The 27,676-nt window shown below is 45.2% G+C and overlaps 1 protein-coding gene across 4 annotated transcripts in view; it reads right to left on the bottom strand.

Annotated features, from left to right (window-relative positions):
• IL1R2 (interleukin 1 receptor type 2) overlaps window positions 1-25,120 on the bottom strand; it is a 35,694-nt gene extending 10,574 nt beyond the window's left edge. The window contains exons 1-4 of one of the 4 annotated variants that reach the window (XM_008008235.3): window positions 24,878-25,120; window positions 9,456-9,583; window positions 7,610-7,874; window positions 1,524-1,704 (exon numbers count right to left, since the gene is read on the bottom strand). In XM_008008235.3, the coding sequence (XP_008006426.1) occupies window positions 1,524-1,704; window positions 7,610-7,874; window positions 9,456-9,583; window positions 24,878-24,891 (588 nt within the window). In that variant the 5' untranslated portion in view covers window positions 24,892-25,120. Of the gene's footprint in view, window positions 1-1,523; window positions 1,705-7,609; window positions 7,875-9,455; window positions 9,584-17,894; window positions 18,099-24,877 lie in introns of those variants that run through there. The other 3 variants (XM_008008237.3, XM_008008239.3, XM_008008240.3) reach the window with 3 other exon arrangements.
• Between the last annotated feature and the right edge of the window lie 2,556 nt (window positions 25,121-27,676).

The following is a 27,676-nucleotide window of genomic DNA, read 5'->3' as shown; positions in this document are numbered from 1 at the left end:
CGCTGGTCTACATAAGCAATAGCTGATGGCCAGATCTGATATTCTCTCTAGGAGCAATGAGCACATCAAATAACATCTATTCAACCAGACAAGGAAGCAAATTGTGTCCATATTTACTCCCTTAACAAAAAAGTTTGTTATCGTGTGCTTTTTTTTTTTTTTTGAGTTGGAGTCTCGCTCTGTTTCCCAGGCTGGAGTGCAATGGCACAATCTTGGCTCACTGCAACCTCCACCTCCAGGGTTCAAGCGATTCTCCTGCCTCAGCCTCCCGAGTCACCAGGATTACTGGCACCCACCACCATGCCTGGCTAATTTTTGTATTTTTAGTAGAGATGGGGTTTCGACATGTTGGCCAGTCTGGTCTCGAACTCCTGACCTCAGGTGATCTACCTGCCTCAGCCTGCCAAAGTGCTGGGATTACAGGTGTGAGCCACTGCGCCCAGCCGTCATGTGCTTTTTAAAAAAACTCCTTTAATATGTCTACGAAATTGTTATGTAACCTTTTTTCTACATTTTTATAGACAAATTACAGTAAAAAGTTATTTCCTTCAGCTGTTACGTACTCTGTCTTCACAAATCACTATTTCAAGCACCTTTACCCAACCCACATAAGGACTAATAGAACATATTAATTATGGCCCTTTTAAATTCTTTAAAATACAGTCATCCTTCAGTTTCTTTGGAGGACCGATTTCAGGAAACATTCCCCACAGGTGCCAAAACACAGATGCTTAAGTGGTTTATATAAAATGGTGTCATCTGTGCATATAACCTACGGACATCCTCCCGTACTTTAAGTCATCTCTAGATTACTGGTAGATTACTAGTACAATATAAATGCCATATATAAATGCAGTCATGTGTCGCTTAACAATGGGGATAATTCTGAGAAACAGGTTAAGTGATTTCTTTGTTGTGTGAACATCTTAAGAGTACTCACACAGGCCTAGAGGGTAGAGGCTCCTACACACCTAGGTGACAAGATTCAGCCTGTTGCTCCTGGGCGACAAACCTGTACAGCATGTTACTGTCCTGAATATTGTAGGCAATTGGAGCACAGTGGTCAGTTTTTGTATATATAAACATGCCTAAACATAGAAAGGGCCATGTTTTGCACTATGATGTTGAGATAACTATGATGTCACTAGGCAATAGAAATTTTTCAGCTCCATTGTAATCTTACAAGACCACCATTGTACATGCAGCCCATTGTTGACTGAAACATTGTCATGCAGCACGTGACTGTAGTTGATGCACTGTATTGGTTTCTTATTTGTATTATTTGTATTGTATTGCTATTTTATTTGTTGATTTGTTTATACTTTCAATCCGAGCTTGGTTGACTCCCAGGATGTGGAACTTGCAGATATGAATGGCAAACCATGTGTGTGTTTGTGTGTGTATGTGTGTGTGTGTGTGCGCGTGCGCACTGTCTTCAGAAAATCGATATTTTATGTCTTTCCTATATGGTTAATAAAAAAAGAAAACACCTTTTAGTAAAATGGTATTTTTTAAAGCTGTACCTTGTACCATTGAATCTTCACGTCAGTTTTGTCACGGGTGAATTCTCTCAGGTCAGGGCACACTAATACCCCAGAGGTTGACAAGGTTAAAATTTGCGGGTATGAGATGAACGGCAGGGAAGCATCTGTATTCTCAAAAACTCTGAGCTCAATGGACACTTTGTCACAGTAAGAGGCATTTCTGATTTAAAAGGAGAAAAAGAGATAAATGGGAAGGCAAAATAAAAGTAAACTAAATGAAATTAGGCATCATTTCCCCAATTCTATTAAAATCTGCATCTGCATTTTCCAGATTAGTACAGATTGTTTCCTGACATAAGATGGTTCGACTTAGGATTTTTTGACTTTACAATGCTGCAACACAGTAAGCATTCAATAGAAACCCTACTTCAGTACAGTATTCAATAAATCACATGAGATATTCAACACTTTATTACAAAATAGGTTTTGTGTTAGATGACTTTGCCCAGCAGTAGGCTAATGTAAGCGTTCTCAGCCCATTTAAGGAAGGCTAGGCTAAGTTGTGACGCTCGGTAAGTTAAGTGTATCAAGTACATTTCTGACACTATTTCCAACTTACAATGGGTTTATTGGTATTTACGCCATTGTAAGTCGAGGAAAATCTATATTGCAAAACTTCCGTCCCTGATCTTTTTGAACCCTTGGGGGGCAAAAAGTGTGATAACATAATTGTACAGAAAAAGCATGTTCTGTGTTTTTCACAAAGGTCTGTCTACAAGCCCGATTCTAATGCCACCAAGGTTCATCAAGAAATCCCCAAGTCCCCTTCAAAAGGGCTTATGCCTTCCAGGTTCTGGAGCTCCTTGAGCCCAGTCCCCACATACTCCAACTTCATGATCCAGGAAACCATATCCACATGGGGAAATTGTTTCCCAAGAGCCACTGTTTCCGTAAAAAGAAATATTTCCTTTGCTCCTTTGGGGAATGTTTTATCAACTGAAGTCTAGTTTTAGAAAACTACTGGAAACTTAGTATAAGACCCATAAAAGATTTTTGTAATACTGCATGGGGAAATTAACTTGGTAAGTTTGCTTTATTATTCTTACCATTATTATTATTTTACTAGCCTAATCATTATTTCAATGCCATAATTCTATCAAGACCTTAGAGCTGGAAAATGTGGAGAGGAAAAACCTTTCTGGAAACTTGGGGAAAATGGATAGAGGACAGAAAACAGTAATTAAACTACTTTTTAAGTAGAAAAATATAAAAATATAATTATCTCAGCTAAATTTCTGGCTACCTAAGACACATGAGACTTTGACATAGAAAATGAGGATGTCTTACATATAGGGGTAAAAATTAGTTGCACAGCAAAATCTAAACCATCCATATCCAAACAAGTAACAAAATGTAAAAAAGAAAAAAAAAGTGAAAGAAATGTGTTAAAAGCTTACCACTTGAAAGTAAAAAGAATTAATTTAAATATATGAGGCCAATGTGTATTATATTTAGCTTAAAAAAGGAAAATAGATGAACAAATATTTTATGCATAAAGAAATACAGAACGTTAACTCTCACCTTGAAAAATGCATAATCTCACTGCATGTTGAATAAAGGCAACTGAGGACAAATCTAAAGACCAGGGCCTACTTGAATAACAGTCACACAGCAGGTAACCTACAGGAAGTAGATGCAGGCCAGGCCCTGTGCTGTGAACTTTGCACATGTTATTTCATTTATAGTCCAGCCCCCATGAGGTAGGAATTACTATTATATCATTTTTATATGAAAAAAGTTAGGTGTACAGAAATTAAGTGGGCTGTACAGCCACAAAGAGGTCAAACCAAGATGGGAAGCCCAGCAAGGCTCTGGGAAAACCCATAAACCAGAGCACTATCTTCAGAAACCAAGCTTAGTAGACATATTGAAAGTCACAACGCTGTTCACATTATTGATCTGGTAATTCCCCTTGAGCAAGAAACTTCATGAAAATAACTCAAAAGAAAGAGAAGGGTGGGGGCAATTTGATCACCACTTGCACTCCCCATGTAGTGTGGCACCCCCATGGCAAAGGCATGACAGTCATTAGTAGTGCTGCTCACCAAATAGGCCCAGTTTTCTGCATTCTGAGCACATGGGGTACCACATGTCCTCATCCCCACTATGGGTGGATGCAGTTATATGGCTCTTCCCAGCTCACGAGTTGTATGTGTGACCCTTCTACATGAAAGCTGTAATGGCCACGAGAGACCCTCCAAAGCAGGCTTCCGTCTGGTCTAGCAACCAACCAACAACATTTGAAATAGTGACCGTGACTGCTTCTTCAGCCTGAGTCCCTGAGTGTGTGCAAACCCACAGTGGACCTGTTAAATAAGCCGTTGTTATTTTAAGCCACTGAGATTTGGGAGCTGTTTGTTACAGCAGCATAACCTTGTCTGCCTACTCTTTCTTTTTCTTTTCCTTCTCTTTCTTCCTTCCTTCTTTTTTTTTTTTTTTTTTTTTTTTTTTTTTTTTTTTTTGCTGTGATACAAAGTAAGGTGTTTATTTGCAGAACACCAAGCAAGGAGGCCCAGGCAGCTACTGCTCAAATCCTGACCTCTCTGATGGCTTGCATTCTTGCCTACTCTGACTCACCATGTGGGTTCTAGATCACAAGATCTTAAACAATCATGGGAACAGGGCAGTCTCTTGCCTCATGACTATCAATGCTAAAGAGTATTATGGCAACTGCTGGTGATTCTCACTCGATTAGAACTCCAATCTTACAGTTGACAAAGAGTATTAGAGGTCAGCCAGGTAAACCTTCCCATGATGCAAAGAAAGTTTGACACACACTGGGATTTCCCCTGACCCCTCAATCTCTGCTCTTTTTTTCCTACAAAAATTGATCGTAAAAACAAACTTTAGGACAAACACAACTCAGCTCACATCTCCCTGATTTTTGCACAGTCTCACTTTCAGTAGTTATGCGGATTGCCTTTGGGGAAGGACAGGGAATTCTTATGTATATATTGACCACCTTCCATGGCACGTCCCACGCTAGCTCCTTCACATGCTGTGATCTCACATAACCTTCTCAACAAACTTCTTTACAGGGGAGAAAACTAACACCCATAAAAGTCAAGTGATAAGCCCAAGGTCCCACCAGATAGGAAGTGAGAGAGCTAAGATTCCCATCTGTCTTTCTGACTTCAGGTTTCATGTTTTCTTAATACACTGTGAAGTTTTCCTAGTAGTGCTCATTAGAGAAAATTGGAATTTTTACTGTGAAAAAGAAAGAAGAAACATGCATTTATAGCTATTGTAAAACCAGACATCCACATTTTCCTAGCATAAGAATAGGAGATGATTTGCCTGTTTTTTAGGCAAGGTTCAATTGCTTATAGTTGGGGCTAAGCATATGGATGGTAATGTCAAGCTGGGTTTGATTTGAAAAGATTCTCAATTTCACACATGCACGCACATGCACACACACACACACACACAGAGGGCACCCTCCACCTCATATCTCCTCCCACAGCCCACATCCCCTGCCACACACACACCCAGCCTAGGACTGAGGCTGATGTGACCTGAAATTTTTTCCATTTACCAGTAATTCCTTTGTGCTAAGAACGTCACTTCTCTGGTTCTTTTTCTAAATATACATATTCCTGGGTACAGTTCTTCTTAAGTCAAATGAGTTTATGAAATCTGGAGACTCTGAAGCTAGCTGGTAGAAGGAGCAAGCAGAGACTCTGGATGAACAGAAGCAGCAGCTGAAGAAAGAGGCCAAAACACTAGTTCCCAATCAAGCTGAGGGTAGTCTTAGTTCAGAAGAATGAAGCCAAGAAACTTTTTAAGATCACCAACACTAGGCCTAAAACTTCATCCATCAAGAAGTAGTAGGACATGTCAAGACCATTCAATGGGGAAAGGACAATCTTTTCAGCAAATAGTATTGGAGAAACTGGATATCCACATGCAAAACAATGAAGCTGGACCCTTACCTAACACCATATACAAAAATTAACTCAAAATGGATCAAAATACAAAACATGGCCAGGCGTGGTGGCTGGCGCCTGTAATCCCAGCACTTTGGGAGGCTGAGGCGGGAGGATCACGAGGTCAGGAGATCGAGACCATCCTGGCTAACACAGTGAAACTCCATCTCTACTAAAAATACAAAAAATTAGTCAGGCGTGGTGGTGGGCACCTGTAGTCCCAGCTATGCGGGAGGCTGAGGCAGGAGAACAGCGTGAACCCAGGAGAGAGAGCTTGCAGTGAGCCGAGATCACGCCACTGCACTCCAGCCTGGGCAACAGGGCAAGAATCCGACTCAAAAAAACCACCACCACCGACAAACAAAAAAAAAACCTTAAGAGCTAAAACTATAAAATTCTTAGAAGAAAACAAAGGAGAAAATCTTCATGACATTGGATTGAGCAATGATTTCTTAATACTAAAAGAACAGGCAATAAAAGAAAAAAAATAGATAAACTGGACTTGATCAAAATTAAAATCTTTTGTGTAACAAATGACACTATGAACAGAGTGAACATGCAACCTAGACAGCAGGAGAAAATATTTCTAAATATATGTCTGATAAGACAAGGGGTTAATAACCAGGAAATGTAAAGAACTCCTACAATTCAACAATAGCAGCAAAATTCAGTTTTTAAAGTGGGCAAAGGACTTGAGTAGACATCTCCAGAGAAGATGCACAGATGGTTAATAAGCACATAAAAAGATGCTCAGCATCACTAATCATTAGGAAGATGGAAATCAAAGCCACAATGAGAGACCCCTTCATATCCATTAGGATGATTATTATCAAAAATAACAGAAAATAACATGTGTTGGTGAATACGTAGAGAAATTGAGTTTGGGCACTGTTAGTGGGAATGAAAAATGGTACAGCCACTATGGAAAACAGTATGGTAGTTCCTCAAAATTAAATATAGAATTAACAGATGATCCAGTAGTTCCTCTTTGGGGTCTATACCCAGAAGAACTGAAAGCAGAGATTCGAACAGATATCTTCACATCCATGTTCTTGTTGGATTCACAATAGCTGAAAGGAGGAAGCAAGCCAAGTGTCCCTGGATGGATAAATAGATAACAAAATGTGGTACATACATAAAACGGAATAATAATATCCACCTCATAAAGGAAGGAAACTCTGACTCATGCTACAATATCAACGAACCTTGAAAACATTATGCTAAGTGAAATAATTCAGTCACAGAAAGACTGATTCCACTTAACGGATTTAAACGAGGCACCTAGAGTAGTCAAAATCATAAAGTCGGAGAGTAGAATGCTGGTTGCCTGGGGCTGGAGAGACAGGGAAAGGGGAGTTATTGTTTAACGGGTTCAGAGTTTCAGTTTGTGAGGATGAAAAAGTCCTAGAGATGGATAGTGGTGACGGTCCCCTGATCTGTACACTAAAAAATGTTTAAGATGATAAATTTTTTGTTATGCGTATTTTTCTACAGTTAAAAGGGAAGAAAGCAACAGGGCAAAGAGGGAAGAGGACTGGACCCAGGGTCAGGAGACTCGGGCTCCAGAGTCAGCTCTACCACGTACCACCTGGGGAACTTTCCAAGCCAGCTTGGTTCCCTCATCCTTACAACGAGCAGTTGGACTAATTTAATCCTAAGGTCTCACCCAGCTCTAATATCCTATTCAGAGTAAAATCCTATTCTATGTCTATTTCTTGGTTCCTTACCATGAAGCTTCAACAGTGAACAACACAGAACAAGTCCCTGCCCTCGCAGAGTTTGCATTCTAATGGGGTAGACGAACATTAAACACGGTAACACACACAAATGTGTCAGATGGGAAAATTCTATCCCAAGGAAACTACAGCAGGGTAAGGAGAGAGTGACAGAGGGAAGGGTCAGCTAAAATGGCTAGGGACGTCGTCTCCAAAGAGGTGGCATTTGAGCAAAGACTAAATGGAGAGAGAATGAGACTGTAGGGTTGTGGGGGTATGTCAGGAACAGCAAGGGGGATGCAATGTGGATTCACTGGATTGGTATTTTGTACACTGGATTCTGAGATCCAGATCATGACTGAAGACCCTCACAAGCCTCCATCCTGCCAGGATCTCCTCCCTAGCCCTGCACAGAGAGGCTTACCTAGTAGTGCAGATGTAGGTGCCAGAGTCCTCCTGCAATGCTGGCAGAAGCCACAGAGCACCGTCCTGGGCCCACATCCGTGTCTCTTCTTCTCCTGGGACCATCCTAGCAGAGTCATTTTTATGCCATGTCAGGTTGATGTGGGGGCTGACAGAGGCCCACAACTGGTAGGGCACCTGGGGGCACCTCAGGGCCACAGGCTCCCCTTCCAGCCTGAACTCCCGCTTGTAATGCCTCCCACGAACCGGGCAGCTTCTGGCAGCCCCTGAAGGACAGAGAGCCCATGGTCAGGCTTTGGGTCCAAAACTTGCTCAGATCGTAAAACCTCCCTGGACCCAGGACAGATCCTGATTCTGGCAGGGAGACCTGGAGCATATTAGAAGGAGATGTCATTTGTCCCTTAAAAAAATGACCTACACCCTGGGGTACTAAAAAACTCCCTCCCTACCCCATTATTATGCTTTCAAAATTTCCAAATAACAAGTTCAGTGCTACTATCCGTTCCAACTTACGTTTGTGAAGAAAGTTAAATCAGGTTTCTATGGTGACAAAAAATTAAAGATTAAAAACTATGGCCATATTTTTCACTTGCTGACTTCTCATCATTAAAAGTAGATCTGAGCTGAGTTCAGATGGTAAAAGCTTAGTTCTGGCGTGTTGTGTGGTTAAACTCCAAAGGCAACTTTGTTAAGGGCAAACACTTCACTTCTTCAGTTTGCTCTTTGACAAGCACATTCGCACTGTGCTTTTCTTTTCTTTTTTTTTTTTTTTAATTTTTCCTTTTTCATTAATTTTTTTTTTTTTTTTTGAGACAGGGTCTCACTCTGTTGCCCTGCAGGAGTGGAGTGATGCAGTCTCCACTCACTGCAGCCTCAACCTCCCTGGGCTCAAGCACTCCTGTCGCCTCAGCCTCCGGAGTAGCCGGGACTACAGGCACGCACCACCACGCCCAAGCAATTTTTTTTTTTTTTTTTTTTTTTGAGACAGAGTCTCGCTCTGTTGCCCAGGCTGGAGTGCAGTGGCCGGATCTCAGCTCACTGCAAGCTCCACTTCCCGGGTTGACGCCATTCTCCTGCCTCAGCCTCCCGAGTAGCTGGGACTACAGGCACCCGCCACCACGCCCGGCTAGTTTTTTGTATTTTTTAGTAGAGACGGGGTTTCACCGTGTTAGCCAGGATGGTCTCGATCTCCTGACCTCGTGATCCGCCCGTCTCGGCCTCCCAAAGTGCTGGGATTACAGGCTTGAGCCACCGCGCCCAGCCTTTTGTTTTTTTTTTTTTTTTTTTTTTGAGATGGAGTCTCGCTCTGTCGCCCAGGCTGGAATGCAGTGACGCGATCTCCGCTCACTGCAAGCTCCGCTGCTTCCGGGGTTCACGCCATTCTCCTGCCGCAGCCTCCCGAGAAGCTGGGACGCCCAGCTAATTTTCTTGTATTTTTTAGTAGAGACGAGGTTTCACCGTGTTTACCAGGATGGTCTCCATCTCCTGACCTCGTGATCTACCTGCCTCGGCCTCCCAAAGTGCTGGGATTACAGGCGTGAGCCACCGCGCCCGGCCTTTTTTTTTTTTTTTTTTTTTTAAGTAGAGACGTGGGTCTCTCTGTGTTGCCCAGACTAGTCTCAAACTCCTGGGCTCAAGCAATCCGCCCGCCTAGGGCTCTCAAGGACTAAGATTACAGCCGGGAGCCACCGAGCTCGGCCCACACTTTGCTTTCTGACAAAAAAACTTCACTATGTAACAGCTTTCCCCAGGGAAGCCGGAGTTCTGACAAAAAACTTCACCAGATAACAGCTTTCCTCAAGGAAGCCGCAGGCAAGTTTTTTGCATCTGAAGGGTTTACTTCTTACCTGTGTGAGCCGCAGGCTGAAGGGTGAAGGCAGAAACTCCCATTACCAACACGTACAAGCGGAACATGGCTCCTGACAACTTCCAGAGGACACAGGAAGTGGAGGACTGCGGCCCAGCACTACGTGACCTAGGGGAGGAAACAAGAGGTGTCACCAGGAAACAAGAACCCTGCAGAGAGGATCCCTTGAAGATGGGGTAGGAGCGGGGTCTGGAGGCTTCACCGGATGATAGGAACCTTTTTGCCTACTCTGTTTAAGAAGAAAATTCAAAATTTTTGGATTTGTTTCTCTGCAGCTATATTCACTGAACATATCTAAAGGCAAATCCCTGTAGCACCTAGAGGTGTGCTTGGCAGAGGGGCTCCACCCCCTAAGCTGTTGTCTCTGCAGAGACCTGCCTTAGCCATTCCTGCCCCTTGGCCAGAGATGCTGTTTCCTCAGCTAAGGCCACTGCCCATGCCCTCTCTGCTCGGACTTCACTTTCTTGGTGAGGTCTCCCTCACCTCCCTGTCTAAAATTGCACCACATTTAATCCCAATACTCGGTGTTTTCCTTTCCTTCCCTGTCATTCTCTACGGCATTCATCATTAGCCTTGTCTCCCCTCTCCGGAATTCAGGCTCCACAGATGGAAGGACTGTGAAAGGAAAATAAAGACTTGGGACACCCAGTTCACTCTGCCAAAAGGAAAAACTTAAGCTGAAAGCTGAGTCCTACAAGAAGCTGCCTTTCCTTCTGTTCCTAAGCAGACAGCTACAGGTAAAAGGTTTTAAAAACTCTCCACAGGTAGCCACTCTATGTTCACCTCACGTAAAGAGCAGATTTACTGAGTATAAGGGGAATATAACTGACTATTCCCTACCTGTTACTTTTCCCTTGCAACATGTGGATTCAATAATGACCACACCCTCCCTCTCTCCCCTCCAGCCTGCTTTTCAGTAGAGGAAAACCTTTACATATTGAAGCCCTCCAAATCATCTTTGGAGAAAGGCACAGACCACAGACTGTTTTTTCTGTGATTCCATGTTTTTTCTCCTGGGGATTGTCCTTAACCTTGGCAAAATAAGCTTCTAAATTATTAAGACTGTTGGATACTTTTTGGTTGACGGAACCCCGCTTTATCTTATTCACAGTTATATCCCTAACTCCCATTTTTTGAATGAATGAGTGAGTGAGTGAATGGATCACTGGAAGCCCAAGGGTCCTCGTATTTCACTTGTCAGAGAATTTTCCCTATATCCCCTATGGACTAACTCCTATTTTACATACAATTCTGACTTGTGCGAGGGATTCAATGTCCTGCTAACACCCTGGTCTACAGCATCCCAGGGAGAAAAGCAACATGAAATCCAACACAGAAATAGCTTATACGAGTTTATGAAGCACTCCTCCCCCAGTCCCCCCAAAGACTGGAGTGTCAGATGCCGTCCTTGTCTCTCTGAGGACCTTCTCACACTAACACAAGTATCCTCTGTGTCTGCTAACCACGGCCACAACGACGCTACTTAACAAATCAACGACCCCAGAACTGAATGGTGTGAAACAACGGTCATTCACTCTTGCTCACAAGTCTGTGGGAAAGATGGCAGTTGGTTAACCTAAACTAGGCTGGGTTAGGCCTGGCTCTGAGCTGCAGATGGAGTCCAAGTCTGCTCTGTGGGTGTCTCATCCTCCTTGGACCAGTAAGCTTCCTGGGAGATGATCCTCTTTGGGGATGGCAAAAATGGAAACAATGCAGCCAAAAGCACACACCAGGCCACACTGGGAACTAGCTCACTCCTGTCGGCCCACATTCCATTCGCCACAGCAAGTCAACGCCCCACCCGGTCATCAGCAGGGTGGGAAGTGGGAGCGGTCGTGCCAGCTGCCATGCTTGACTCTTCTGGCTCCGCAAGGATGGTGACAACCTTGGGGCAGAGCCCTAGTCTTGCTCACAGAACTGATGGCCCACACACCAGAACATACCGGAGAATGTTTATGACTGAAAGTCCTCCCACAGCAGGAGTTGTGAACGAATCCAGGGGAAATATTCCCAGCCACATTTTCCTTGGGTTGTTCCCTGCTCCTGGCACAGATATCTCTGGGAATGACTTGCAGTAAACCCAGGGTGGCATTGAGGAACCGACCCTCGCACTCCAGAAACCCTCCCTCATAAGTGGGGAATCCTAAGTCCAAAGACTCAGAGTTACAGTCTGAGCTCCCCGTTCTGGTAACCTGAAATATTCCCCTTAGCTGTGTATCTGACCTGGAGCTTTCTCCCTTAAACTCTCTGTTTCCACACAATACTATTCTTCACGAGTTTCTGAAGCACAAATAGTTCCTATGACTTTACCCCTAACCACACTGTCAGGTTTGCCAGATGAAAGTCACATAAACATCCACCAAGCTGCTGTGTCCTCCTTGGACATGCATTAGCTTCTCACATCCTCAATTAGACTGGTCCAAGCCAGACTCACTAGTGCTCCAGTAAGGACATGAAAGAAGTAGGAATTAAATACACTATAGCTAACCAATACCACGTATCGGGATAAGTAAATGAAGTCAAAGCTGGTGTTGTAGGGATTAGTGGAATAGCAACAGCTATTGTACCAAATATTGAACATTCGTTCTTGCATTTTACCCCCACAAAGTGAGTATCATGCCGATTTTACAGAGGATGTATTTTAAGAGTTCAAAGAGGTTAAGAGGCCTGGCCGAGATCTTACAGCTAGTAAGCAGACGTTGAAATTTAACCCCAGCACCGGTGGTTCCAAAGCCCTTGCTCTTTGAAAATGCACCTTCTATGACAGATGTTGCTAGTTTCTTCTCCTAATATCTGTCATCCCTGTGTCCCCAATAATAGAACCCCCAAATCTTACCTGGGCACATGGCCCTCTAGACACAAAGACATTTCCCATCATCCCTTGCAACATGGAGTGACCATGTGACAAAATGTGGGTCAATGAGATGTGAGTGGAAGTGTCATGTGATCCCCCCGGGAGGTCTCCACTAATCTTCCTTCCTCCTGCTCAGTGTGGATGTGGTGGCTGGATTGTGGTTGCCATCGTGAACTACAAGGTACAGACCACTCACTGAATGCAATAGGGCAGTAAGAGGAAAACCTGAGTCCTTAGTGGCTTCATGAAGCCGCCCACCACCCTGGACTACCTTTTTTATGTGTCCAGGCTTTCTGTCACGCACAGCCGAGCCTATTCCCAATATATTGCTTTTCCAGAGTTTATGAAAAGATCCCAGGGGAAGGAGCCCTGCCAGGTACTGTTAGGCATTGTGTTCTCACAGTCTTCTTTCTGATACTCAACTATTTCAAGTAAACAGTTTCTGCTGGTTGACTCTAAAAGTCACTTTGACTCAAAGTCAGGAGCTGACGTGCAGCCTCCCCTCGGATGAAAGCACCCCTCTATGCTCACCTTCTCTCAGGTTCAGGCTTATGGTAATTATGGGAAGGTTTGTAACCATGTTTAAAATTACTTTGACACCAGAAAGTCAGGCTGTGCCATTCAGGATCAGTCAGTAGCTAACACTTCACAGAGCTATGGAGCTGAAGAGTCTTTGAGAAATCTAATCAAGTCTCTCCTTTCTATAGGTAAAGTGAGTTTCAAGTTAACTCTCTTCTTCAAATCATATGGCTGGTGGGTGAGAAGAAGTATTTCAACAAGGACCCTGTTCCAATGGAATGAATCCTAAAATGCTATCCTCCTCCAGTAACTGCCAGCCCCATCCACCCCCACCCCCATCTCTAGCCAAGGAAATTTGTCTTTGTTTCTCTCCCTGGACTCAGGCAAAAGAGCTGCTTTACCGTGACTTCTTCAGGAAGTGGCTACAGAAAAGTAAACCACAAACACATAGTAGTGACAGTTTTCAATAATCAAAACCTCAGTAAAAAGTTGGAACCAAAATTGCTGTAGTGTGGGAAACAGTAAATTTTTGGCAGGCCCAGAGGGGAAAACAAATTATTTTTGCAGAAGTTTGCAGCAAAACACTATTCTCCTAGCCTACTTTCTTTAAATGAGTTTTTAAATCACAGACAACTTACATTTCTGCTGGAATCTGAGTTGACCTTCTTACTGGAAGAAAGAAATTTCAAGGGCAACTCCTTCCAAGTATTTGAGTTAGAATTCTATCTTTTTTTTTTTTTTTTTTTTTTTTTTTTTTTGGTCAAATAACCATGTTTCACCACATTCAACATGAGAAAACAGAGGCGTATGATGAAAAACAGGACCACGCATAAGAAAAAGACAAAAATGTGTGAAGTGTGAAAGGAAGGTAAAAGAATGCTGGAAGGTAGAAAGAGCTGATGGCACAGCCCTGAGTTGGACAGGTGGTACAGCACGCACTGAGGCCCAGGTAACCGTTACCTGCCTTTGATACCCAGCTGTCTGCAGCTTCCGGTCATAGACAGTACATATAACCTAAAAGGATGTAAGTGTTTACTCCACCTTCTCATTTAATTTTTAAAAATTACAAAAAGACTGAAAAGTTGAAAGCATACTATGACAAATGCAAGTATATATTTCACTAGATTCGCCGTTGCTAACATTTTGCTGCATTCGCTTTATTCTCATTCTCTCTCCCTCTTTTTCTCTTTCTATATACACACAGGCACATAGACATAGACATAGATATAGACGTAGACATAGACACAGACACAGACAAAGACCCAGACACAGACCTAGATCTAGACCTAGACCTAGACACAGACACAGACACAGACACAGACCTAGATGTAGACATAGACATAGACATAGACATAGACACAGACACAGACCTAGACCTAGACCCATACACAGACACAAACACAGACCGAGACATAGACATAGACATAGACACAGATGCAGACGCAGACGCAGACCCAGACCCAGACCCAGACCGAGACCAAGACCTGGACACGGACATGGACACAGACCTAGAAACAGACACAGACACAGACTGAGACCTAGACATAAACCTAGACCTAGACCTAGGCATAGACATAGACACAGACCTAGACACAGACACAGACAGACACAGACCTAGACCTAGACCCAGACACAGACACAGCCACAGCCACAGACACAGATATAGACACAGATACAGACACCAACACAGCCACAGCCACAGACACAGACACAGACATGGCCACAGACAAAGACACCAACACAGCCACAGACACAGACACAGACACGGACACGGACACGGCCACAGACACAGACACAGCCACAGACAAAGACACCAACACAGCCACAGCCACCGACACGGACATGGACACGGATATGGACATGGACACAGACACAGACACAGACACAGACACAGACACAGACATAGACATATTTTCTCCTAAACAGCTGAAAGTTGCAGACATCATCAAACTTCACCTCTAAATACTTCAGAATACATGCAGGAATATATTTTTTAACAGATTGAGAACCTAATAAGTAAACGATAGATCCAGAAAAGAATTTTCAGGGATGTAGAAGGAGTAATAATTTTATTTGATAATATATTTGAATATATCTGGACTGAATTCACCTAGAAGATTAAACTCTTTATATTTCTATCATTACCTTGTTCCCAGAAGTTTTCAGGCAACTGTCTCATCTCCGAGTCAGGTGGCACAGTCATTCAAAGAACAAAATGACGGTGGCAGGTGCTGAATGTTAATGAAGTCACATAGCTATCAGGCCTTACACCTATCACTGAGTCACCTCTAGTGTGTAAAATGAATTCCTAAGAGCCCAAACATGTTTTATGAATGTCGTATAATTTCTTCAAAACCCATGAGGAAATAAATATTTACACCAAAATTAAACCTGGAAATTTTTTATAAATTCAAAGATGAAACAATATAAAATGTATTTTTTAACTAAGTCCTAGGAAATCACAGAATTTTAAGAGGGAAGACTTTCTAGACTCAGATACAGAGAAATACGTGACCAGGTTTCAGGCAGCTTTTATCGAAAAATGTGCTGGCTCAAAACAAAAACCTAGATGAGTTGTCCAGAAACTATTTTGGTTCTATAGGAAGGAAAAAAGCTAGACAAGGAATCAGCCTCCGAGCAGCAGGCTGAGACTGTTCCTGGTCTGCATAGCTGTGTCAGAATGACACCTGCTGATGTCCTGGACACTAATCTCCCATCCCTGGTGGGGCCTGGTGAGACAGATTCCTTCCTGGAGGCCACACTGCAGGGAGACCCATCTTTGGCAGAAGAGGGCATTGAGCCACACTGGGCTGAATCTCAGAGGAGCAAATTGGCAGAAACTGATACAAATGGTTCCACCAAGGCATAGGCACTCTCTTTATACTGTCTGCCAGCAAACATCCCTTTTTGCTAAAACCACCACTGAAGTATCTCTTAATCAGTGGTTCTTGGGACAGAAGTTGGTCAAGTTCAGTCAACCAACACAACTCATGTTTTCGCTCATTCGGATCCTGTATCAACATTCCATTCCCCGTGAGCCTGGGTCATTCCAAGCCCCCAGCAGGCTGGACCATCAACCAACACTTGCTTCACCTGCCTCCTTCATTAGACCCTGCGCGGGCTGACACCCAGCAAGACCACTCCTCTAGCCTGGAACAGTCACCATCCTCCTCCAAAATGACTGAGGAGGAAGCTCTACCTGTGAGGCCCTGGGCGTCTGCAGGGCAAACCCACAGGCTTCAAATTCTCCCAGCCTGGTATTTGTGTAAGAGGAATGCACTGCTCTGTACAACTCCAGAGGACAAAACTCATGAGTGAGTCCGGTAGAGCCCAGCATCCCCATTATAAACACAGAGCAATGGAAATAGACTTGGGTAATTAAGTCACTTGCCCAAGGCCACAGAGCTAAGGAATGACAAAGTAGGATGTAAACCTGAGTCTACACAATCCTTGGTTTTGACACTCATTCTCTGCTCTGTAAAAGCATCAACACCTAGAGCTAGAGGGGTCTCCAGAAGCCATTACGTCTATCTGCCCACCCAAACAGTCTTCTGAAACCCAGCGTCCTCTAGAGAAGACAAGCTTACCTCATCACAAGATGCACACTGCCAGTCTTGGGAAGTATCCACAATTAGAAAAGTCTGTCATTTTGGATCCCAAATTTGCCTCCCTCTAAACTTCATTTATTAGTCATAGTCTACACTTTGGGGAGGCTCTGAAGAAGTCTGTGCACACATTCCAATAACCTGGAGAGTTAAGAAGTGTGTACAGAGCACAGTGTACCTGGACAGAGAAGTGGGAATGCTGCCTTCCTTCCTGCCAGCAGCAGGGTGGTGGGCAGCTTACATTACCTGTGTGAGGCTCAGTCTCCTCATCTGTGAAATGGGCATACCCTGGTGTTCACTACAGGAGAATTAGATGTCACACCATATGTAACGAGCTCAGCAATGCTGCAAGAAGAAAGTGCTCAACGAGCAGTGGCTCTCGTCAGTGTTTTACAGAAGCAGAGCCAGGTACTTAGGGAGGTAGGGAGCTTGCTCAAAGACACGGGTGGCAGCTGTGACGAGAAATCAGCACTTCCACCATCTGCATTCTGCCAAACTCCTGCTAAGAGACCATTCCACAACCCAGCCTGAGAACTCGTCCGTATCATAGTTGGTAACTTAGCTAACACCAGTTACTATACTAGAAATGTGTGCAATTTTACCTAATGGAATCCATAAGCCCAAATGCATAGATCCATATTATAGAACATGTAATTGTTCTATAGATATTTAATTTATAAAATACACAATATAAATGTTGTGTGCTTAACATATAAGCACACAATTCTAAGTACGTACACATGCATACACCCATATACATCCTCAAGGCTGCCAGGAATTCTAAGGTTTTTATCTTAGTGACAGCATATGCAACCAGAGGTTGGAACTGGGCTCCTGTCTTCATTCTACCATTAACTAACTATGTGATCTTAGGCAACCACAGAGTCATTTGCTTAATCTCTCAGTCACAGTTTCTTCACCTCTAAAATACAAAAGTTGGGCTAGTGAGACGAGACCTCCTAGGTCTCTTGCAGGTCTAAAACCCTGGAACTGTAAGTCAATCTGGATTTGAGCTTAGGCCTCCTCAGTCCTGGATACAGCTTTAGTTTCTAAAGCATCGAGTCATAGCAGACAACCACTGAACCCAGTCAACTCTCTTGCCAAAGACCCCGTGGCCACCAACGGCAGAGCCGCAACTCGGGGCTTCTGAGGTCTCCTGGGAACTGGACTTCCAGCTCTGCTGGGTTAATTAGTAACTGGACACTCTGGCATTAGAGCAGGGGTTGGTTGTGAACAGACATACACCCTTAAAACAAATTTTGCTTTCTGCCTTATAATCTGAGCATGGGAAACACCTAAAATATTTGAGTAATCAGTCATCCAGAAAACCTGCCCATCTAAAATACAACAAAGACTGAAGAAACAAGGACAGGAAGACCTGTGGAGGGGAAAGACAGCCAATCAGATCCTGGCACAAAGGCATGGAGCGTATTCTACTCACAGAACCTGCTTGGAAGTCTTCCTTCAGAAGCTCTTTCTGTTGATTTGTATGTGCGTGGCTAGTTTTTAAGAGCAGCAGATTGTACTTTCCAGAGGTGACCACAGCAATATCTCCCATCCCACATGGTCTTCTAGAATGTGACCGTGCCACTCTGCCAGCAAGAGGTGGAGTCTAACTCACCTCCCTTGAATGTGGGCTGGCCTGTAACTTGGTGTAACCAATACAATGCCACAGAAGTGGTGCTGTGTGAACTCTGGAGCTAGATCACAAACATCCATGCAGCTTCCACCTGGTTTCCGTGGGCTGCTTGCTTCTGCCTGGCTTCTGTGGAAAGCCAGCCACCATGAAGACAGTCCAACTCCCCTGAGACCACCTGGTTAGGGAGGCCACATGTAGGGCATTGGTTGACAATCCCAGCTATGCCCAGCCTCCCAGGAACCCTGCAAAGGCACCAGCCATGTGAGTGAAGCCATCGTGGACCCTCCACATGAGTCCATTCACCAGCTGAGCACCACTGTTTGAACTCAATCAGACACATGGAGCAGAAGAATTGCCTAGTTGAGCCCTCAAATTCGTGACATACAGAAACTTGGAGTTATCATAAAATAGTTGTCATTTTTAAGTCACTAAGTTTTGGGATCGTTTTTCATGCAGCAACAGGTGAACAGAATGCTCAGTCAAAAGTAGATTCCAGATGGCAAATTGGAAAGAGGGAGAAGGCTGGGAGAAGAAAACACAACACACACTGGAAAAAGCAGCAGCTGATTGCCCAATAACAGAGAAGACAGGAAAACCATTAAGGCAAATGCAAGAACCAAAGCACACAGCCATTTCGGGATTTTAAGCACAGACACCAGCAGTCCCTTCCATGTTACTGTGCCTTACTGAGTATATCAGGATGTTAAAGCAAAAAATAATTGATGCTCCTAATGATTTCCTTGAATCACAAAGAACAGTTTAAATTTTGTTCAAACCCCTCTTTCTCTAGGATGGGACAGTACATGCAACACAGACCCAATGAAGGTAATATTGCAGTTACCTCCCAATGTGTTTTCCTCCTTGCTACTCTGGATTCTTCTGCCACTACGGCCCCAGGAAAGGGAGAGAGCAAAGGCCTCCTCAGAAGGAGGGAAGGAAGTGAATATGATACAAGGGAAGTTCCTTCCTGGTAGGAAGTGTCAGTAGAAGAAAAAGACCCTTTGGGCTCCTGGGCAAAAGGAGGGAAGGTACAAGAGGAATCAGGCAGCCAGTCCTGCTTCTTATTCTGGGTTTGAAACCTGAGGGCAAAGGGACAAAAGGTAAAAGAGAGAGGGAGGCTGGACGCAGAGGAATTTTTGCTCTGCTTCCAAGTTGCGTCTCTGGAGGAATCCTACCTTGGTGAAGTAAGGGACGCTAAAGAAGAATGGAAATAATCGTGTGGCTGTTAGGTAAAGGGGTGCTTCAGTGATGGGAGAGATTCAGACCTTCCCCTGCACTCCCAGGAGAGAATGGAAGGTGAACTGAGATCTGGGCTGAGATGGGGCTGCCGTGATGAAAGACAAGATGACCTATACCCATGGCTTCAGGGTATTCAGTCAGTAAGGAGCAGTGAGGACAAGTGGGGGAAGACCGCGCTACCTCTTGGTAGATAACCACTTCCCCAGGACCCTGAGCTCTCCACCCTCTGCTACTTTGGCTTTCCTGGTGCTCCTCTGAGCTATGCAGGTGCAGCAACAGGTGCTGTAGCATCTTTTCTGATGGGCTGGTACTCATGCCCTGCTGGTTGCTAAACATTTAAAGTATCACCTGGACAGTCTAAGCCACAGAAGAAACAAGGTCATGGCCAAGATGCAGAGAACCTGTGGAGCCAGTGAGAGGCACAGTGGGGCAACCTTGGACAGAGCACTGGCTCTGACGACTGAGGCACCAGACCTCAGGTTTTCCCAGTCACAGATGCCGGCAGTAGATTCCACAGGACACCTCGTGACCAGGAAGGTCCAGGGACATCTTCACAGAAGCCAGTGCAGACCCCAGTTCAGCACATGTGGATCAGCTCCCCACCACTCCCTGGGGACACAATGTCCCCCCTCTTCTCAGGCTTCTTCCTGGCTAGAGGAAGGTGCTAGTGAGAAACTGGAAGAGTGAACATCTACCCAAAAGAAACAAAATGAATCCAAGAGAGGTAGATTTGGACCAACTCAGACAGCAATACATGTAGCAGCAGGCCTAATTCCCTGCCCTAGCAGGAAAGGGCCTTCAGAGCCAAATGAGATTCCTACTGGCAAAGCTGTAAAAGTACTTTTTTTGGCATCTATTTGTAGTGAGTATATATATTATAGCAGTATATGTTTTTATATATATTATATATATATATACTGGGTCTGAGTATATACATTATATATGCTGATTATAATATATATATAAAATCTATATATACACGTATATATACTCACTACTATATATATATTTTATATATGTATATATTAGAAATATTTTCTTCCAAAGTTGTTAAGGTGTCAAAACAGGTGGGATTTTCTTTATGCGCTTTGAAAGACCATCTTCTACTCTCCGGAAAATGTGTCCACCTTGTCCTCTGAGGGGCACCAAGGGCGGCAACTGTCCCAAGCCCTGTGTCCAGGGTGTCCGAGCCCTGTGTCCAGGGTGTCCGAGTGACAAGAAGTCAGCCACTCTCCCAAAAAAAAAAAAAAAAAAAAAAGACTGAAAACACCAAGGAATTTTTATCTCTACTGCGTGGGAAAATCTGTCACCCTCACCACAAGAAAACCTGATCTTCAACTCGCAGATAGCCCAGACTTGCTGGGTTTCCACAGACCAGACCCTAAAAGCCCTGCAGGAAACCTTTCATTTGTCCTGGGTCTGTGGGCAAGTGTTCCATTTGCATTCTTAGCCCCTCCGGCTCCTCTCAGCTGTCAGATGCCCGGCCAGCTCGCTCCTTGGTGGTGAGAGCAGCTCTGTGAAGCTTGGTGAGCTGAAATCCTACATCCCTCCCTCCCACCCCAACTGAGCTAACTGGGTAATCCTACGTGGTGGGTACACTCATGTTCACTAATATTCACCTCGAAGTCGGGCGGGACACATGACTGGGAAAACAAGTGCCAATTCCAGGCCTGTGCATTTCACAGCCGGTGCTCTGCTGCCAGCCTCTCTCGTGCACGGTGCACCCTGAGCCCTTGTTCATCCATGCTGCCAGCACGGCACAGTCAAGCCATCCAGGCAGCAGGCTGGGATCCACCCGCATCCATCGATCCACTCACTTGCTCCTGCTATGCCTGCTTCTGCTTCTGATAAATAGGAATAATCTCCACCCCCCAGCACTTGTGTCAAAACAATGGGAGTCCCAGTACTGGTCTCCGTAAATTCTGTTTTGACAAAGACCTGGGTCCCCGAGTGGCTCTGATGAGTCGTCACAGTCCAACGCAGTTAACCCATGCCGATGTTGTAGCACGAGCAAGAAATCAGCTCGTGTTGTATGAAGCTACTGAAGTCATTGCCACAGTACACCTTGGTGGTCAGGCACCATGATCAAAGTGAAGGATCAGGACCTTGTGTTCATTTTCTATTGTCGTGTAACACACCAGCACAGACTCAGCCACTTAAAACAGCCGCATTCGTAGCTCACATTGCTGTAGGTCAGATGTCTCTGCTCAGGGTCCCACCAGACTGAAATCAAGGTTCCCTTTGGGCTATGCTCCTTCCTGGAGCACAGATTCCTGTTCCGAGCTCAGAGGGCTGTTATGACTGCAGGACTGGGCCCCCACTTTCTCCCTGGATAAGGCCACTCTCGGCTCCTGGATGCCACCCATGCTTTCTGCCCTGAGGCCCTCTCTGCACCAGGACAGTTTGTTTCTTCAAGGCCAACGGAAAGAACATCTGCTGCTGCTTCGAGTCTCTGACCACTTGACCTTGACCTCCTGATCCTCTTTTAAATAGCTCACCCGATTATGTCTGCCCACCCAGCACATGTGATCTTTTTTATTAACTTCAAGTCAACTGATTGAGAACCTAAATTACTTCCACAGAGTTCCTTCACCCTTTGCCACATAAAGTAACTTAACCACGGTAGCGATGTTCCATCTACTGGCACATCCCACAAGGAGGGAATTATACAAGGGCATGGATCAGCCAGAGGCATCTTAGAATTCTGCCTACCACAGACATTCAAGAAAACATTTTGACGAATACTAGCTCTAGAAAATTTAGGATCCACCCAAAACTTTAACTTCTTCCTTGCCCCCAAATAAGAAGACCTCTTCCTCAACTTTCTGAATCCTTTCTACTCAAAGTGTGGTCCATGGACCGGCAGCACGAACACCATTTGTGAAAAATTCAGACCAAGAGAATCAGAATCAGCCGCATATTCACAAGGCCCTCAGTCGAATAGTCACAAGGCCCTCAGCCACATATTCACAAGGCCCTCAGTCGAATATTCACAAGGCCCTCAGCTGAATATTCACAAGGCCCTCAGCCACATATTCACAAGGCCCTCAGTCGAATATTCACAAGGCCCTCAGGAGATGTGAAAGCCCCATCTCAAAAGGCCCTTGCCCTGAAATAGCTCCCCCACAGGCTTGGCCCTGGACACGTCTCCTAAGGAACGGGTTCTTAAAGTGTGGTCCCCTGGCACTGGCACCAGCATCCCCTGGGCACTTATTAGAAATGCAGATTCTCAGGTCGCCAGCCAGAACTTACTGAATCACACATCCAGCCCTCTCCATTTTCATAAGCCCACCAGTGATTCCGACGCAGGCTCAGGTTTGAGAACCACTGGGCAAAGGCACTGTCGTGATCGAGTGTCTCCCCTATGGAAAGCCGTGATTAAAACACAAGAAAGCAACCCGAGTCTGCTCTGCTTCAGTCGTGTTGCTGCTAGAGGCCAACTCTGCTCTCCTGGGGGAGGGGAGGAGGGCTCGGGATCTGTGGATGTTCTGGATCCCTCAGCTCTAATTGTCAAACAGGCTTTGGAGGTCAGGGTGGGAGTGGGGATGTAGAAGGGAACCCTACTAGCAGGGCCGGGTAGGGGGCTCCCAGGCCAACTGAAGACCCCTGGAGAGAGGATAGCTGCCCTGAAACATTCAGCCAAGCTTCCTTCTTGCCTTTTAGGGTAACCAAGTACCAAAGTACAATCCAAATGGACAAACTTCTAAATGAAGTTAGAGAAAGGCGCTCTCCTGTGCCTGTGCATGTGGTAATACCAAATGAGCAGGTGGGCAGGAAGCCCGCTGGCCTCGGGAGGGCAGAGCTGATGAAATGGGCATGGAAAAGGTGAGTGTGCAGGAGGTAGGATGGAGTGCAGAAAGGGGACCAGCAGCCCCCACTGCAGCCATGCAGCGCTGGGAGGCTCCAGGAAGGCCTGGACCCTTGGCTGCCTCTGCTCACATAGGAGAGAACTCAGGGCAATGTAGGATCTTGACCAAGATCTTCGAGCAGAGTTGTGGGTGGGGGTAGAGGGGTCCTGACGGGCTCTAAGAAGAGCAAAGGCCCCCAAAAGGGAATGAGATTAAAGAGAAGGAGATTCAAACGGCAAGAGCAAACTGTGTGCCAGGATTTAAGAGAGACAGAGAGAGGAACAGAGATAGAAAGAAACAGAGACAGAGAGATAGACAGAAGTAGAGACAGAAAGAGAGAAACAGAGACACAGAGAGAGAAACAGACAGACAGAGAGAAACAAAGACAGAGACAGAGAGAGAGAGAGAGATCTAGGAGTCAGGACACCTATGTCTGTTTCTGTTGGAGCCTCAGGCAACTTTCCTGATTTCTCCAGAACTCAGGTGTCTGATCCGGGCGACTTTCCTCGCCATGACCTTCTTCCCCCGTGTGAGGGTGACCTTAAGGCCTGAGTGCTTGATACTACTTGGATTCATTTACTATACTCCTCATCACCCTCGACCTTACTGTTTGCAGGTGGAAATGGAGATCCTGAGCAGGTGAGCTGTCACGCAGCTTGTCCAGGCAAGCTGGACTCTGAACCCAGGCCAGTTCGCCTGTGGGAACACACCGCAGCCCTAACCACACTCTACTACCTCTCCCCAGAAAACCACCCGGGAGCCAGGCATTAGAGAATCCACAATGACTTTAGAATATCAAGCTTTTCACACCAGAAAATCTCAGGAGGCTTCTGAGGAAGAAAGTCCTCCATTCAGTGCACATCCCACATGCAGCCTCGCGCAGTGGAGAATGGTCTCGGTGGTCTGCTACCTTGTGTTGGATTCCACTGCAATTTTCCTTGTGGCCTAGAATCCTGGAAGGTCGTTTGAAACCCCCTGATCCAGCCCCTTTTTTGACAGATAGAAAAACTGAGGCCCAGAAAGGTCAAGTAATGCTTCTGGCCACCTTCACACAGGTGAAGAAGGTCATGGAGAAGGAAGGTCACCCGGATCAGGTTCCTGAGGTCTGGAGAAATCGGGAGAGTCACCTGAGGCCCCACCAGAAATGGACTCAGGTGTCCCAACTCCCAGATTTCTCTCTGTCTCTGCCTGTCATTCTGTCTCTGTCTCTCTGTCTCTGTGTTTCTCTCTTTCTCTCTGTGTCTCTGTGTCTCTCCCTCTGTCTCGGACTCTGTCTCTGTCTGCCTTTCTCTGTCTCTCTCTCTCTCTGTCTCTCTGCCTCTCTCTATCTCTGTCTCTCTGTCTCTGTCTTTCTTTGTCTCTCTCTGTCTCTGTCTCTCTGCCTCTCTCTGTCTCTGTCTCTCTGCCTCTGTCTCTCTGTCTCTGTCTCTCTGTCTCTCTCTGTCTCTGTCTCTCTGCCTCTCTCTGTCTCTGTCTCTCTGCCTCTCTCTGTCTCTGTCTCTCTGCCTCTGTCTGTCTCTGTCTCTCTGCCTCTGTCTGTCTCTCTCTGTCTCTCTGCCTCTCTCTGTCTGTTTCTCTGCCTCTGTCTCTCTGCCTGTCTGTCTCTCTCTGCCTCTCTCTCTGCCTCTCTCTGCCTTTCCCTCTCTCTCTGCCTCTCTCTCTCTCCCCCTCTCTCTCTGTCTCTCAAAAGCCTCTTACCTGCAGCTCTGCATTCTCTCACCTTGTTGCTGCTCACCTGGGAAAGGCTGCCAGGCCAGACTTTCACCTCCAGCGGGAGCTCAGCAGTCAAGCAGGGATTTATACCCTCTTGGGAGCTGGGATTTCCTAACCGGGTGGTGTCAGCCGCTCACACTGGGTGGCAGTGGACACACCTTTTCCTCCTCACGGGGAGCACCCCCAGGCTGCAGTGCTGGGTCTGAGTACACGATCACCCAGATGGGGAAGTGGCCAAGGAAACTCCGCATAAGTTTCCCTATTTTTCTGTGACTCGCTAAAAATTACGTACTTCCAGCTAAGGAGGTGGTTTTTAAAGTGATGGGCGTTTTGCCCAACTGTGTTCCCATTAAAAAGAAAAAGATGTTTTTGATCTTTAGCCAGGGGAGGAGTTGGTTTTCCAGCCAAGGAACCCTTTTAGTATCTAAGAAAGGTTAAGTTTTGTTTTGTTTTGTTTTCAGAGTCCTGTATGATTTTTAACTGCTAAATGAAGGAGGGGGTTGTTATCTCATTCCTTATTCTAGATTGTGGAGTTTGCAGAACTGAATAGTTTGTCTTCTGAAAGTGGGAATCCAGCACCAAGTCTTGTCTATACAAAACCAATGTCTCCTAAACCCCCTAACCAGCCCAAAGGTGCTGTTGGTTGCTCCCCTCTCCCACCCAAGTCGCCTCCATGGAGTTAGAAAGGACGAAGCCCAGGCGGGGTGCACCTGGCCTGCTCAGAGCCAGCAGATCCCCTGCAAGCCTCACAGGTAACAGAACCAATTTCAGTCCTGCCTCACACGCTCTCCACCCACAGACTCTCATCCACACTGGCTGCCCTGATGGGACTTTGGAGAACTCATGGTCCTGGGCCTTCCTTGATATGAACAGGAGGCCAAATGGAAGCATAAAACCTTGGCCACAGCCTCCCTGGAAAGTCAGACTCCAGGGCTGGAACCCTCCATCGTCCCCCGCAGCCTCTCGCCTATGCACTCACTCGTGTTGCATCATTTAGGAAGAGGTGTAATTTGGAATCCCCCTGTTGGTGGTTGGAAAGGAAGAATGCTTTTCAAAATGTACTTTAAAACCCATGGCATTAACCTTCATAACACTGTCTGCCTAATTTATGCAGATCTTCATTTTCTTACAGGTAAAGAGGCAGGTATAGAAACTCCTTTAGAGAAATCTTAGGGAATTCATACCCAGAACAAATGGCTAAATCAGAGGGGCCCATGGGCCCTAGTTTTATCCTTTTGCTAAAAAAGGAAGGTAACTCTCGAAAGTCAAATCTCAACTGGTTAAATAAAATCTTAGAAAAATACAATGTGAGAACTAGGTAGAAACTTAGAGATGCTCAAATCTGTCCTCCAGTTTAAAAAGAAGAGAAAACTGACACCCAGACATTTGGGGATGGGGAGCGAGGTGAGTAAGCTGTATTGATTTAATGGTGTATATAACTTCACAATGGGTGGATTCTTAGGGAAACTGTATGGAAACTGCATGGAGTTTGTTGAGCAAAAGGCAAACGTTACATTATATCATGTTTATTCTTTTTAAGGACCATTAGAGATGAAATGTCTGGGTTTTTTCCTTTATTTTGACATGGTAAGATTGAAGAATAAAGCATAAATTTTGGGTCAAGCCTAGTAGGTTTCAAGCGTGGGAATTCATTCCCATAGGAAAATCTCACCAAATACCATCATCTTCTCAGGATAGAGAACACACCAATAACTGAACCCTTCTCTCCACCCTCGCTCTGTGCTCAGCTAAACACATCACTCCCGGCTGATCTGCCTCAATTAGGATTTGGTTCATTAAATAACACAGGAAGCCCACAGCTTAATTCAGCCAAAGAGAGGAAGCAAAACCATGCAACCTGCCCTTGGCCATGCTGGAGTTAACTGCTGATCTTGTGATCTATAAGGAAGAATTTACATAACCTCTCTTCTTTCTATGGGAAAACTTGATCACAGAGTCACAAGAATTGCTTAAATAGTCTTTTCAAGAACTAATGCTCAGACCCAACAGACACCCAAGAGTAAGTCCCCAGGCCTGCCGGAAGGCTCATGGAGTCATGGCTACTTTACCCCTCCACCCCCGCTTCATGGCCTACGGTGCACTGTCTCCACCACCAATAGCACATTTGAATGGCTCGATTTCTCCACCAACTGATGGGAAACCCACAAAGCACAGAATGTTCTGTAGTATCGTGAAATCCTCTGAGGTTTGAGGTGAAAGTCACCCAGGATGTTTACTGCAAAGATTGAAGCAATGATTCCTCATTTTTTAGACCCAGGAGGCCTTTCCAAAGTCTGATCTGGTTCAGAGATTAGCAGAATCCTCTGAAAACCCTTGTGGCAAGGTTCCAACCCCTCTCCCTTCCTTGTAATGTACAAGCCACAGGGTGGGGACGGTGAGAAGGGAGAGAGAGGCTATGTCATGTATTACGACAGGGAATATGTGTCCCCAGCTTTTATGGGACACCCTCAATTCCAAATACTCTGTCATATTATCCCCATAAACTCACTCATTGTCAGATCAGAGAGCCTTAATTTGGATTCAAGAAAATATGGTCATCAAAACCATAGGATAAATTTAGCAATCAGAATCCATAAAATTAAAAATTCTGATCAGGCACAGTCCTAGCACTTCGGGAGGCTGAGACAGGAAGATTGACCATGAGTTCCAGACCAGCCTGGACAACAAAGTCAAATCTCCCGTCTCAAAAAAAAAAAAAAAAAAATTTAATTAGCCAGGTGTGGTGGGGCATGCCTGTAGTCCCAGCTCCTTGGAAAGCTGAGG

This window comes from Chlorocebus sabaeus, chromosome 14 (assembly GCF_047675955.1).
Source record: "Chlorocebus sabaeus isolate Y175 chromosome 14, mChlSab1.0.hap1, whole genome shotgun sequence".
Classification (NCBI taxonomy): domain Eukaryota; kingdom Metazoa; phylum Chordata; class Mammalia; order Primates; family Cercopithecidae; genus Chlorocebus; species Chlorocebus sabaeus.
Note: the sequence above shows the minus strand (reverse complement) of the source record. Positions and strands in the feature narration are given on the sequence as shown.